Genomic DNA, 12,456 nt, shown 5'->3' with positions numbered 1-12,456 from the left:
CATTGGCTGACCAGGGGTCAAACCCGCAACCTTGGCTTATCGGGGACGATGTTCTCACCAACTGACCTACCCGGCCAGGGCTGAAAAGCCGTTTTTGGTTTCTAATTGCCCCATGTCCCTACCCTACCAAACGAGTCTAGAACACTAAAGAGACCTCTCATGAGTGGCTTTTAACTCAGAGCTTCTAAGTTTTAAAATCTATATCACCAGATAAAAATGCCAAGGCATTAATAGGAAATAAAAGTAGATGGTGAAAACATACAAATCAGGAGGCTTTTTTTCTGTTCACACTCAGCCAGGGGTCCACCTCTTCCAGACCACTTGCCATTAAACCACAGAGCAATAGTGGGGACCCAGTGAGGGGCCACGGAGGAAGAGGAGATGAGAAGGGAGGGAGTGGCAGCGGCAGGGCAGACAATGGCACAGGCTCTTCCTTCAGTGCCCCCTGCTGTCGAGCCCTGATGAGACAGCGTGGGCTTCAACTGACGGGAGGGATTTACTTTAAATAAAAAAATATCTTTCAACCATAGGGATTCACAAATATTGGGGTAAGGAACTGCAGAAGGCTATGGAATCCCCTTATTTGAAGGTTTTAAGCTAGGTAAGAATCTTTCAGGATTCTTTCAGGAAGGGACAAGGTGCAGTAAGTTCAAAGGAGAACAGATAATCTCCGGGGGCTTGGCCTGGAGCTAGAATTCCGCGGGGTGTTTGAGCTTTCAAGAAAATCTCTACTTCAGCCAGGACCCAAGATGATTTCTCAGGTCTCTTCTTTTCAGCTCTCCATTTAGCCATAACTAGTGACCATAAGAAGTCAGGTAATATATTTCAATATATAATACTTGCATTGCATGTGTGGTGGGCAATAAGGCTTTGGAGAGAAGATGCCTGAGCAAGGTTTTGTAGGAAGAATGTGTATTTGTCCCCAGAGGAAAGGAGAGAGATGGGGCAGACAGCAACCCAGGCAGCAGGAACACTATTTAAGGAGTCCTTTAGGAGGTTCCAGGGCTAGTTTCACCCCAGATCTTAATTTAAAAAGATAATTTCTATATGCTTGATTCTGAACACATTGATGATATTTAATAAAAATTCTAATCATTGCCCTGGCCAGTATGGCTCAGTTGGTTGGAGCATCGTCCTGTACGCCAAAAGGTTGCAGGTTCAATCCCCAGTCAGGGTGTAGACAGGAGGCAACCAATTGGTGCTTCTCTCTTACATCAATGTTTCTCTCTCCTTTCCCATCTGCCTACCCCCCTTCAGTTCTCTAAAGCAATAAAAAAGTATATCTTTGGGTGAAGATTAAAAAAATTGCAATAATCAAAATCTTTATTTTCAAATGCCCTCTGAGAAGAGGAGGCATGGTTTGGTCTTCAGGTTTTCCACCCCACTCAGTGATAGGTGGGCAGGAAAAGTTCAAGCACAGTGGGCAAGGACAGCATTGTCCAGTGTGTGTTTTGTGGGAGGGTAGGAGTGTGGATTTGAGAATGGGGGCTGGGCTTGAGCCCTGCTTGCTCATTTACTACTCCCATGTCTTGGTAACTTCTCTGTGCTTGCTGATACTTATAGGGTTGTTGTGACAGACACATAAATTAAAACATGTAAAGCACTTAGAATGGTGACCGGCGCATAGTATATTCCATTAAAATGTAAGATATCATTACTATAGTTTGAAAAAGGTTGTGATCAAATTAAGGTGGGATGGTGTATTAAATAATTCTTTACTGCAGGACTCCCAAGAGCCTTCTATAGGCTACTGTGCTCTGTGACCCTCCCAAGGAAATTTAACGTACAGGGCTGCGCAAAGTAATTTCATCATGGGATTCTTTTGTTGGGGTGAAGTAGATGAGATTAGTGTCCCATGTATGAACACACGTTGCACATGCTGCTCCGGAGGACAGAACCAGAAAGCAGCACAGGGCAAGGTGCATACCAACTGCCCTCTGCTGTCCACAGTCACCACCTCGGGGACCCAGCCTGGCCACCAGAGCTCTGGAACTGGTGTCTTGGGCACCTCTCTCTGCCAGTCTAAGCCTGTCGAACCTGCTGAAGCAGTGTTTCACCACTTAGGATGCCTTTCAGGAAGGCAAAGAAACGTTCTGGGAGGGCAATCCATGCGACGGTATCTCTTCTGTCTGCCAGGATGCCACCCCTTCCATGCTTTCAGGTTAGAGCAAAATGCCACACAGTTGCTGTTAAAAAACCCACTTGAGTTCTGCCTCTGTCACCTCTGAACTGAGTGACCTTAACGTCTTTACAGTAAAGATAATAACATAGCCTGCTTCCTGGGCTGTCGTAAGGATCAGATGGGTTTATGCAAGTGAAGAAACTCTCAAACTGTACCTGGTGCACAGAAAAGTGTTAGTAATGACCACTTGCCATCGTCAGCACTGTCACCATCACTGCCACTAGCGTTTCCCTGGACCATTCCATTAACAGTCAACAATCTTTTACCATTCCTTTTTCCATTTTACACTTCTATTGTGGCCCTATTTTTTAAATCAGTTTCTTTTTTTTAATCCTTACCTGAGGAAACTTTTTCCATTGCTTTTTAGAGAGGGAGGGAGGGAGAGGAACATCGATGCAAGAGAGAAGCATCGATTGGCTGCCTCCCATAAGCGTCGGGATAGGGGATTGGTGCTAGAACCAGGGGTTGCACACACCCATGCCTGGACCAGGGATCAAACCTGCAACCTAGGAATGTTTCCTGACTGGGAATCGAACCTACAACCTCTCAGTTACGAGTGGGTGCTCCAACCAACTGAGCCACACCAGCCAGGGCTAAAATCAGGTCCATTTACCTTCCCTGTTAGGCTTTAAACTCCTTGAGATCAAGAACCAAATCTAATCATCCCCCCTCTCCCTGCCCAGCAACCAGAATTTACAATCCAAGACTACTATGAACACTTAACAGAAAGACACTGACCATGTCCGCTGCTGGTCAGGCCCACAAAATGATACATGGGCTTGAGCTATGAGAGCAACCAGCCTGCACTTCAGAACTTTGTAATTCATTCTAGCCCAGGAATCTCGTCCCCAAGGCCACTCAGGCCCCTGCTCCCTTCCCCACTGGCCCCACTCACCCACGATGGAGAGGATGACTACCACGAAGTCAAAGATGTTCCAGCCAATGGTGAAGTAGTAGTGCCTCAAGGCAAACATTTTGAGCACACACTCACAGGTGAAGAAGATGACGAAGACCAGGTTAATCCAGTAGAGAATGTTCTCCATCTGCTTGCTCTGAGTATCTGTCTCCACCATCATTGTCACCATGTTAAGGCAGATGAGCATCATGATAACAATGTCAAAGGCTTGTTGAGTGACAAAATCGAAGACGATACCTTGGATTTTGTTCTGGGAGTGGGTAGAGGAGGAGGAAAGATACAAAAGGATTCATGAAAGCCTTTTGAAGCGGACTAGAAGCTGCCATCCTGTTGATTAAAGTGCTCTGCTTTCTTTGCTCTAAAACCAGCCAGCTTGATTCTGCTGCTCTGTCAGGAGCATGGACAGACCCCCACATAAATATCACTGCACCGAGAGTTTTCTAAAACTGCCATGCTTCTCTTCTGCATCTATGCCATCGCCACTTCTAGATGCCTCCCCACTTCCAGCTGCACCTTCTTAGTCTCATTTGCCAGCCGTTTCTTCTATTACTTAATCTCTTCTTCCTCTATGCTTTCCCCCTAGGAGAGCTCCCGTATTCCTACTGCTTAGATAATATCTATGCACTTTCTCATGGTCTTTCTTCTCGGCGCATATCCTTCCTCTGAATTCCTGTGTTGCCAGTTGACATCTCTCCTTGATGACTCATAATAAGCATCTCAAACTTCACAAGTCCAAAGCAGAACCAAGTCCTTTCCCTGCCCTTCACCCAACTTGTTCCTCTCCCATCTCAATTATTCATCCAGTCTCTAAAGCAGAAATTGGAGGCTCATCCTAGTCTCCTTCCTCTTCCCCACCTCCATCTAATCCATTGCAGGCATTACTGATTCTTTCTCCAAAAATATAAATTGAATTCATCCACTTCATTCCACTGCTGTTGGCCCTACTCTAGCCTTAGCCACCATCCTCTTTCGTCTGGACTTCCAGAAGGGTCCCTAACCTGCTTCCTCTCTTGCCCTCATCCAATGCAATCTCCACAGAGCAGGAAGTGTGATTATTTAAAAACATAAATGAATCACATCATTCTTCTACTTACAACCTTTCATTAGTTTCTCATGGGGCTTGCAGCAAAATTCCTGTTAACCTGGCTTACAAAACTCCTTTCACAGGTGAATCCTGCTCATCTCGTGCCCCTTCCTCTAGCTCATCCCACCAGCCACACTAACATTTCCTGCTTTTAGGGCCTCATTTGCTTTTCTAGGATCTCCTTCCTCAGAATTTCAGCTGTTTCTCATCCACTCAGGTAGACCCTCCTTAGTAAGGCTTTCTCTGACTGCTCTTTAGAGGTAGATTCCCCCATCCTAAGCCCCCATTCTTTTCTGTCATGGCCCTCCAGTTAATATTTTTCTCACAATGTACATTTTATAATGGCCATTTGCTTACTTATTTATCTGCATCCCCTCTATATATTGTAAGCTCCGTGATAGCAGTGTCTAAATTTTGTTCATCACTTTATGTTTAGTGTCTGGTACGTAGTAGGGGATCTATAATTATAATAACTCCTCACTTAATGTCAACAGGTTCTGTGACTTTAAGCAAAGTGATGAATAACCAAACCAATTTTCCCACAGGCTAATTGATATAAACAAGAGTCAAGTTTCTATGCATCCTATCAATGTTATAATGAAACCACCGTGGAAGAAAAGAATGCTACTTGTGGCCCTCCTATATTTGCTGAATGAGTGCTAATCACTATTAATGTTTCCTACCACACTAAGTTTTTAGTTTAGTGGGAAGAAGGTATACTCAGGTTCCCTCGTGCAAAGTACTGAATAGAACTTTAGAAACATTAACCCTCTTCCATCCTTTTGGTCCCATTTCTATCCCGGAATGGAAAATCTAACAAGGAAATAAAAAACATTCATTTTCTTAAGATCTCCCCAATTTTTTTGAAAAGTACCTAGGCACTTGAGCTGGTGCTTATTTTCAGAATTACTTTAACATGGTGGTTTTCAAACACCAAGTTCTGCAAAGCCCTAGGGTTCCCTTCCTTTGGAATTTGGTGAGGTGAGTATGCCGGGTGTGGGGGTGAGTAGGGAAAGAATGCTCAGGGACCTCCACTCTTGATTCAAACAAAGTAGCTCTACTTTTATTTTTATAAAATAGATTGCCAGGTAAGCTTCTATTTTAAGAGATCTGCTGTTTGTTTTTTTAAGTTACTTTAAATGCAAGTTACAGAAGAAGGAACTTGGAGCCTGGTCTTTGGGGGCTGTGTCCCATCCAGCTGGCTACATGGCTTCAGGAGCATTTCTTTCTCTGAAGCAAGAGGACAACCACCAACTGAACGGTAGAGCAGAATCCTAGTCCCCAACTCTTGTTTCACAAAAGGTTCAGTTCAAGGAGGCAATCAGGACCTCAGGCTCCCTGAGTTTCTCTCTTTTCTGTTCCCACAAATAGCCAGAATCATTATTTGAGCTTCTGGGTACATTCTTGCAAAGACTGACCTGTTGGGTAGAGAGCTGAAAAAATAATGTCCAAACCTATCTCATACTGGCAGGAAAGAGATCAGCTTTCATTTTTGCTTTCCTCTGTGAATTTTTAGTTGTCTCTTAAAACATATCTCTGCCAGGGCCACAGCCGGTGGGGTTAACATGTCAGTTCTCTGCTGCTACCCAGGGAAGGCTCAGAGGCAAGGTCAAGCACAAATGTAAAAGCTATCCCGTACCTTAATCCCTTTTCTTCTGCTCTTCTCAGATCTTCGGGATGGGGCAGCTAGGAGAGGATTAGAGGGCACAGGCACCCCATCACTTACCCCTTCCCTTCCTTTGCAATAACGCTACCAGTATCTTTTTCCTTTGGGGGTATTTCTGTGCCCTTGGCCAGCACAAATGCACTCACCAAGGGGCGGGGAATGGGTTTCTGCGGTTTCTTTGAGCCCAGCTTTTTCATGGCATTGTAGTACTTCTTCTGTTCTTCAGTCATGAAGATGTCCTGACCTCCAAAGTAAAGGAGGAAAAGAGAGAACAAGCAATTACAACCGGCTCTCAAGTGCTGCGGGTTTGAAACCTAAGGTTCAACACTGAGAACTGAGGGAGACTTATCCCCTTTCCTTTCCTGAGGTCAGTTTAGTTAATAGTTGTTCCAGAGTGAGGCAGACCTGGGACAACTATTGGAACTCAAAGAGACACCTGCCTTTGTTTTCAGCTTGGGTTTTCTGAGCTCTTCTAGGAAGGAAGGAAATGAACTGTCCAATTACAGACTCTCAGGGAGGGGTTATACTTCAGAGCAATGACTTTGAAGACAGTCATATCTCACTGGTTCCTACAATTTTTTCTGGCTTACTTGACAAAATTCTAGGGAAAAGAAAACCATTTTAAAATAAAAAGACTGTCAACTCCTGGCTAATGGCCCATTTATTTCTGACAACATGAAACATTTAGAAATTCTGGCGCAAGAAAACAATTTGGGGAGTTCCTTGGAATTTGTTGGGACAGACTTGGTTTATAAGATGAATAACAAGAGTAATCTTTTCAATTTACTTTGGAAATTTGTTAACTATCTGGGACAAGTACAGAGGTGAACTTTTTAAGGATGGTCTCTCATGGATAGTTAGTTACAAGTCTAGACAATACCTACTTCTCACTACAGCTATTCATTTGCTTTCCTTTTCACCTCTGTCACTAGACCCTCTTCGACCCTACCTCCCTCTGGTGGGAGGCCAAAACCAGTAAAAGGCCTCAAGAATAAGACTGCTAGGAAACGTGGTAAACCACGTACTGTGAAATCCAGCCCTCAACGGAAAGAGTTGGTTGGGGCTCATGTGCAGTGGGGCAAGTGCCACAGTGAGGTGATAGATGGATTTTTAGAGGAAGAGAGGTATTCTCTCTCTAGAGATAGGAACAGAGACATAGAGAAATATGCCCCTTATCCAGGTTGACCTCTGACCACTGGCAATGAGGGGAGGAAACCTATCTTTTTCTTTTGTTGATTGAAGTTATCAATGATGACACCAATGAACAGGTTCAGGGTGAAGAAGGAGCCGAAGATGATGAAGATGACAAAGTAGATGTACATGTAGATGTTGTCCTCATACTTAGGCTGCTCCTCAGGCTGTCAAAGGGCAGGAGAAAAAGGAAGAGAGTCAGCTCCTAGCTTGGGGATCAGGTGGGCAATTCTGACCTTGCCAAGGCCGTCAGCCATAACTGACCACTCGAGCTGCTGAACAAGCTGGAGTGGGGGAGCCTTAGAGTCTCTCTACCTGTCTCCTTCACACTGGCGGGCCCTGGGCTCAGAAGACATTATTCCTGCCATGACTTAGGTGGAGAATATGCAAATCATGAGGTGAGGAGGAAGGAAAGCTGCTAGGAGCCACACTTATTTCAAAGCAGCATCGAAGAGTAGACAGCCCCCAGGACTAGGCTCAATTCAACAGCCTGATCTTTGGGAGTCAGTGTAAGAGAGTGATGACATACTTGAGGAAGAAAGTGCCCTATAATCAACAAACAAGCAAAAATGTCCTAACCCTCCCTCTCTTTCTGATGAGATCCACCATGCTTGCTTGCTTTCTAATCATCTAAGAAGGTTGTGGTTTCATCAGGCATAGCCTTACCTTTCGGGAATCTACAGCTGCATACATGATGTCCATCCAGCCTTTGAAGGTTGCCTGGCAAACAGAGTCAGTCATTAGACCGTGCCTGTAGGGGTGGGTGGGAGTCTAAGCAAGGGTCCAAGAAGCCAGGCTTGGGTTCAGTGAGAACATAAGACAGGGAATTTAAGTGCAGCTTCACATGGGCATACAATTTTCTGTTTATTAATATAAGTCTCAAGGGAGTTTTGTCTAAGTCTCTGAAAATAACATCAGAGAAACATGTTGGCAATGGTAATTGGACCAATACTTTCACAAAAGGTCTTTAAAACAGGCCTGAGAAGGTTGCCTAAAGCTAGGGCAAACTATATTTATGAATGAGTTATCAGGAATCCACTGAGGATGCTTAGAATGTAGAAGAAACCACTTTTAAAAAAGGTGTTAAGCACCAGAGTCTGGAAAGTTCATAGTTGCATTAAAAACAAAAACAAAAACAAAGAAACAAAAAAGGCTATACATACATGTGTAGCCTACGGTAGTGGCAATACTGGCTTCAGCCTGGGCTGCCCCTTCCCAATTCTACTTCTCAATCTAGTATATCTAACCTGATTTCAAAACAAACATAGGTAAACAATTAACATTTTTCATATTTTATTTACATTCTACCTATGTTTTATTTACTTAACCAGATTCTAAGTTTTTTCAGGGCATAGGCAGTTCTTTATTCATCTGATGGCTCTAGTTGTGCCATGGCTCTACTGATGGCGCCTCTGATGGCTCTAGTAGATGGCAGGGATTCTGAATAGACTGTTTGACTGGCTGGCGGATATGCATTGGTCTCCTGGGGCTGCTCCAATTCAAATTCAATTTGCAGGTCCAATTTCTTGAACTGGGGGAGACAACAAAAGTCCTTGCGAGTGAAACGAACCACTGCTCATTCCATTAACTTTGCCTCCTACTACTAGCTAACAGTAAGTGCTTAATATGTAAGGTTGAGTTCAGAGCTTATCTCATTTAATACACTCAAGAACTGTATGCTGTAGATACCCTTGTAATAGTTAAAAAAATACATAATCACAAATACCATTAATTAAGCACTGCTTCATGCCAGGCACTGTGCAAAGAAATTTTAATAAATTATCATGAATCTTCTTTACAACAATGCAAGGTATCATTATCCACATTTGACAGATCAAGAAACAGACTCAGGGCAGCCGAATATTTGTCCAAGATTACATATCCAATAAATATGAGTGTGGCTAAACCTACGTCCGTCTGATTCCAAAGCCTAGGAAGCTTCATTGCATCACATAGTCTTATAAAACATTCCAAAAAATTGGTGAGAGAGAGAAAACTAGGCATAAGGGAACGCTACTTGATTAGAACAAATCCTTTCTTACTGTGATATATTGAGACTCCTCTCTGGGGTTGACCTGAGTGGTAGCATGATAGCACTACTGTATTTTTTCCTTTAACTTGAGTGTAGCTGCTATATAAAATTGTTCCACTCCATCAAAATGCCATCACTTCTTTTGGTCTATGCACTTATCTTCATTTTTTTCCCTTTTTCTTTAACGACATATCTGTCCTGGAGAAAGAAAGTGATCGCTCTGCAACTTCACTCTGCTGCAGGAATCTTTATTTGTTGCTAGGCTTCACAGCAGTAAGATTTCCTTTGAGTGGTCTTGGAGAAGTCAGAGTACTGAGAAAAGATGTCTCCCTAGAACTAGTTTGGGAGATGACACAGTTCTCTGTGACCTATTAAGAATCATCTAGATTCTGGAAGCAAGGTCGAGAAGGAACCAGATAAGATTGCTGCTACCCACCTGAATTTCATAGGACAGAAGAAATAACACTACTCACCACCTGAAGAAGCGCCAGATAGCCTGCCCCAACGTTGTCAAAGTTGATCTTCACGTTCTTCCATCTGATTTCTGTATTGTTCCCCTCCATGAGCTTTTCACAATCGGTTTTATTGTTGACAATTTCTATTTCAAATCGTATTTCAGAAGTCTCATTAAAGCAGTAGTGGTACTTCCCCGCAAAGAGGTTAACTCCCATGATGCTGAAAATCAGCCAGAAGATGAGACACACCAGCAGCACATTCATGATGGAGGGGATGGCGCCCACCAAGGCATTCACCACCACCTGCATTGGAAGGGAGGTTGCTGAGTGTTGGGAGGAAGTAGGGGCAAGCACAGTTTTTGATTTCCAGGAGGGGAATGACATTGTGTGGCTTGTTCTGACTATAGAAACATTATGTTCCTTTTGAAATTGGGGTAACTGGAGAGATCCAGAAGCAGGACCAAAATTTTCTAAATCTATCAAATATATTTTGAGGAATTTTAATAAATTACAGATTTATTTAATCTAACACAAATCCCTTGCCCAAATTGACCTAGGCCTGCTCTCCTAGGCATCAACCTGGACCAAAAAAATTTTTTTAGTCCAATCTCCCTCTTCACCAACTCATAACATATGCTCCATGGGAAAATCTGAGAGATCTCAAGCTCACCAGTTGCCCTTCAAAAGACATTCCCCCTCTGTAAAGCAAGGTATGATTGTTCAAAATCACTGAGAACCACCCTCTGGGGTTAGCAGTGAATCGGTCAACAGTACATAAAGTCTCTTTTATGACTATGCAAGGCCAGTTATCTTATTTCAGGCAATAGCTGAGCATGCATATTTTGCAGGCTCAAGGAAAAAAAAAGAAAACAAGCTATATTCCCTCTACCAAACAGTATAAAATAAAATCTGAACAGATGTGTTATTCATACATGATTCATTATTCTTCTTCAGCCTTTTTTCCCCCTGACTCTGTCGGCTTCTAAATCTAAGAGTCACCTCTTGCTTGGCTAAGCCTGATGTCTCTGTTCAACCCAGAGCATGTCTCAACTTTTCACATACGAATGACAAGTTTTGGGGGAGGAGGGGAGTTTTGGGTTAGATCACTGCTCTTAAAACCCAAAAACTGTTAAAAATCACTGACTATAGTAATCTGAGGAACGGGGAAAAAAAAAAAAAAAGGAAAAACCCCTCAGGAATCCAAGTTTCTGGATTGTTTTAACTTTGATTTTGCTTCACGCTATAGGTGAGACGGTTGGACAACACTTCCACGGTGGCAGCAGTTGTCACTAAAGGAGTTCAAAGTGCTCGTTAAAATAGCATTTCAGGTGAAGGGACGAGACAAGGCTGGTGTTCATTTCTGCCCTGATTCTTACTTGCTGTTGTCTTAAGTGGGAAAGGTGGCCCTAAAATTGGAAGAATGCGTCTTCCTTTTCCTGGTTTCTAGGATTAATGAAGCTAAAATAAAGACAATGGATATAAATTAAGTCCTCTAATATTTTATTAGAAGGAGGTGACAAGTATCACCATGTCCCTGCAGTTTTTCAATGCAGGGAAGAGACAGGACAGGATGCCAACTAGCACAGCACTCGAAGGGTCAAAGGAGAAGGAACAACAGCAGGGGGCAGCTTCTGGCTCTGATTTGAGCCTGATGTGGGTTCAGGTTTTCCTTACACTGTTTTTGTCTTAGATTGCAATGCTCCTCATTGGAACACATGACTCAGAAGAGCTGTCTGTTCTGTCCTATATAAAACAGGCAATAACATTCTGCTAGGGAGTCACTCTTCCTTAGATTAAAATATTAGTTTTGTGTTTCTCCAATTCATATATTTATGAAGGCCTTTTAGATGAAGAGGAAGTTATTTCTTAATTCTTAGATCAAGAAATCACTTCTAGATCTAACAGCTCTGTCATTAGTATAAAATGATTACATTTCAACTGTTCATTACTCTGAGCAAAGAAAGCCAGAATATCTGAAGTCTGAAAAATCCTCAATGCTATTTTGGAGAGTGATACTCATATCTATTTACACAAATTCGTCCAGTGATTAGATTTGAATTTTACGTCCTTATCCTACAGTTGCTCACCCTTTAGTGGGAGCACCAGAAAGCTATGGAATGGGCAAAAGAACAGGCAAAAGAGGATGTTCCACAAAAGGAATAATCATTTCTCAAATGATAAGAGGAGATTACGCAAAGATTCGGAAGCTCAGATCTGTGTGACAGCATGCTGCAGCAGAGCTTTGGTGAGAGATCACGACCTTTCATTAGATCCTCTCTAGTAAGCAATAGGGAAATAGGCCCCAAAAGATTGGAAACCTAGAAATGTTGTCTTTAAAATCTCAATTCAGACTCTACCTCCTCTAGGAAGTCTTCTGTCTTAACTCAGTCTAACCAGTCCTACATAGTGTCTTTGTGTAACAGCTAAATATGGGGTAATATTTACAGCAGGAAAGAATAATTAGCTAAGTGACTAAGTGATCTCTTCACACATTTATACTCACAGACTGATCAAAGGAATCAGTATACAAAAGTATTCACTGAGCCTTGTTCTCAGGCATGTATAACATAAAAATCCTATAAAGTCCAATATACTTATAGGATGAAAACATACTTTCATTTATTAATCATAACCAAAGAAAAATATCTTACCTTAGTTTTATGGATAAAACAGTAAAGAGTTGATGAAATTTACTAATAATTCTTTCTTGCTATAAACAGTAACTGATAAGCTGCAGTATGTGAGACAGAAATTGTTTAACTGTGCTCCATATATAATTGTGTTGATACTCTCAGCAAAGGGTAAGAAACCATGCTTTGTTATTCTGAACTCTCACACTATAGCTATATTATAAATGCTAATTCACGTGCCCATGGATAGTCATTTAATAAACTGAATCTCTTCCTCTGGTCTCTAATTAAATTCTCAAG

The 12,456-nt window shown here is 42.4% G+C and overlaps 1 protein-coding gene across 1 annotated transcript in view; it reads right to left on the bottom strand.

The window, feature by feature from the left end:
- The window catches only part of SCN8A (sodium voltage-gated channel alpha subunit 8), a 123,626-nt gene that overhangs the window by 3,793 nt on the left and 107,377 nt on the right, over positions 1-12,456 (bottom strand). Inside the window, exons 21-25 of the mRNA XM_090273193.1 lie at positions 9,545-9,829; positions 7,706-7,759; positions 7,069-7,206; positions 5,995-6,099; positions 3,078-3,348 (exon numbers count right to left, since the gene is read on the bottom strand). Coding sequence (XP_090129319.1) covers positions 3,078-3,348; positions 5,995-6,099; positions 7,069-7,206; positions 7,706-7,759; positions 9,545-9,829 — 853 coding nt within the window. The remainder of the gene's footprint in view (positions 1-3,077; positions 3,349-5,994; positions 6,100-7,068; positions 7,207-7,705; positions 7,760-9,544; positions 9,830-12,456) is intronic.

The sequence above is a fragment of the Furipterus horrens genome, unplaced genomic scaffold (genome assembly GCF_987537825.1).
Source record: "Furipterus horrens unplaced genomic scaffold, mFurHor1.1.pri manual_scaffold_4, whole genome shotgun sequence".
NCBI classification, from domain to species: Eukaryota; Metazoa; Chordata; class Mammalia; order Chiroptera; family Furipteridae; genus Furipterus; species Furipterus horrens.
Note: the sequence above shows the minus strand (reverse complement) of the source record. Positions and strands in the feature narration are given on the sequence as shown.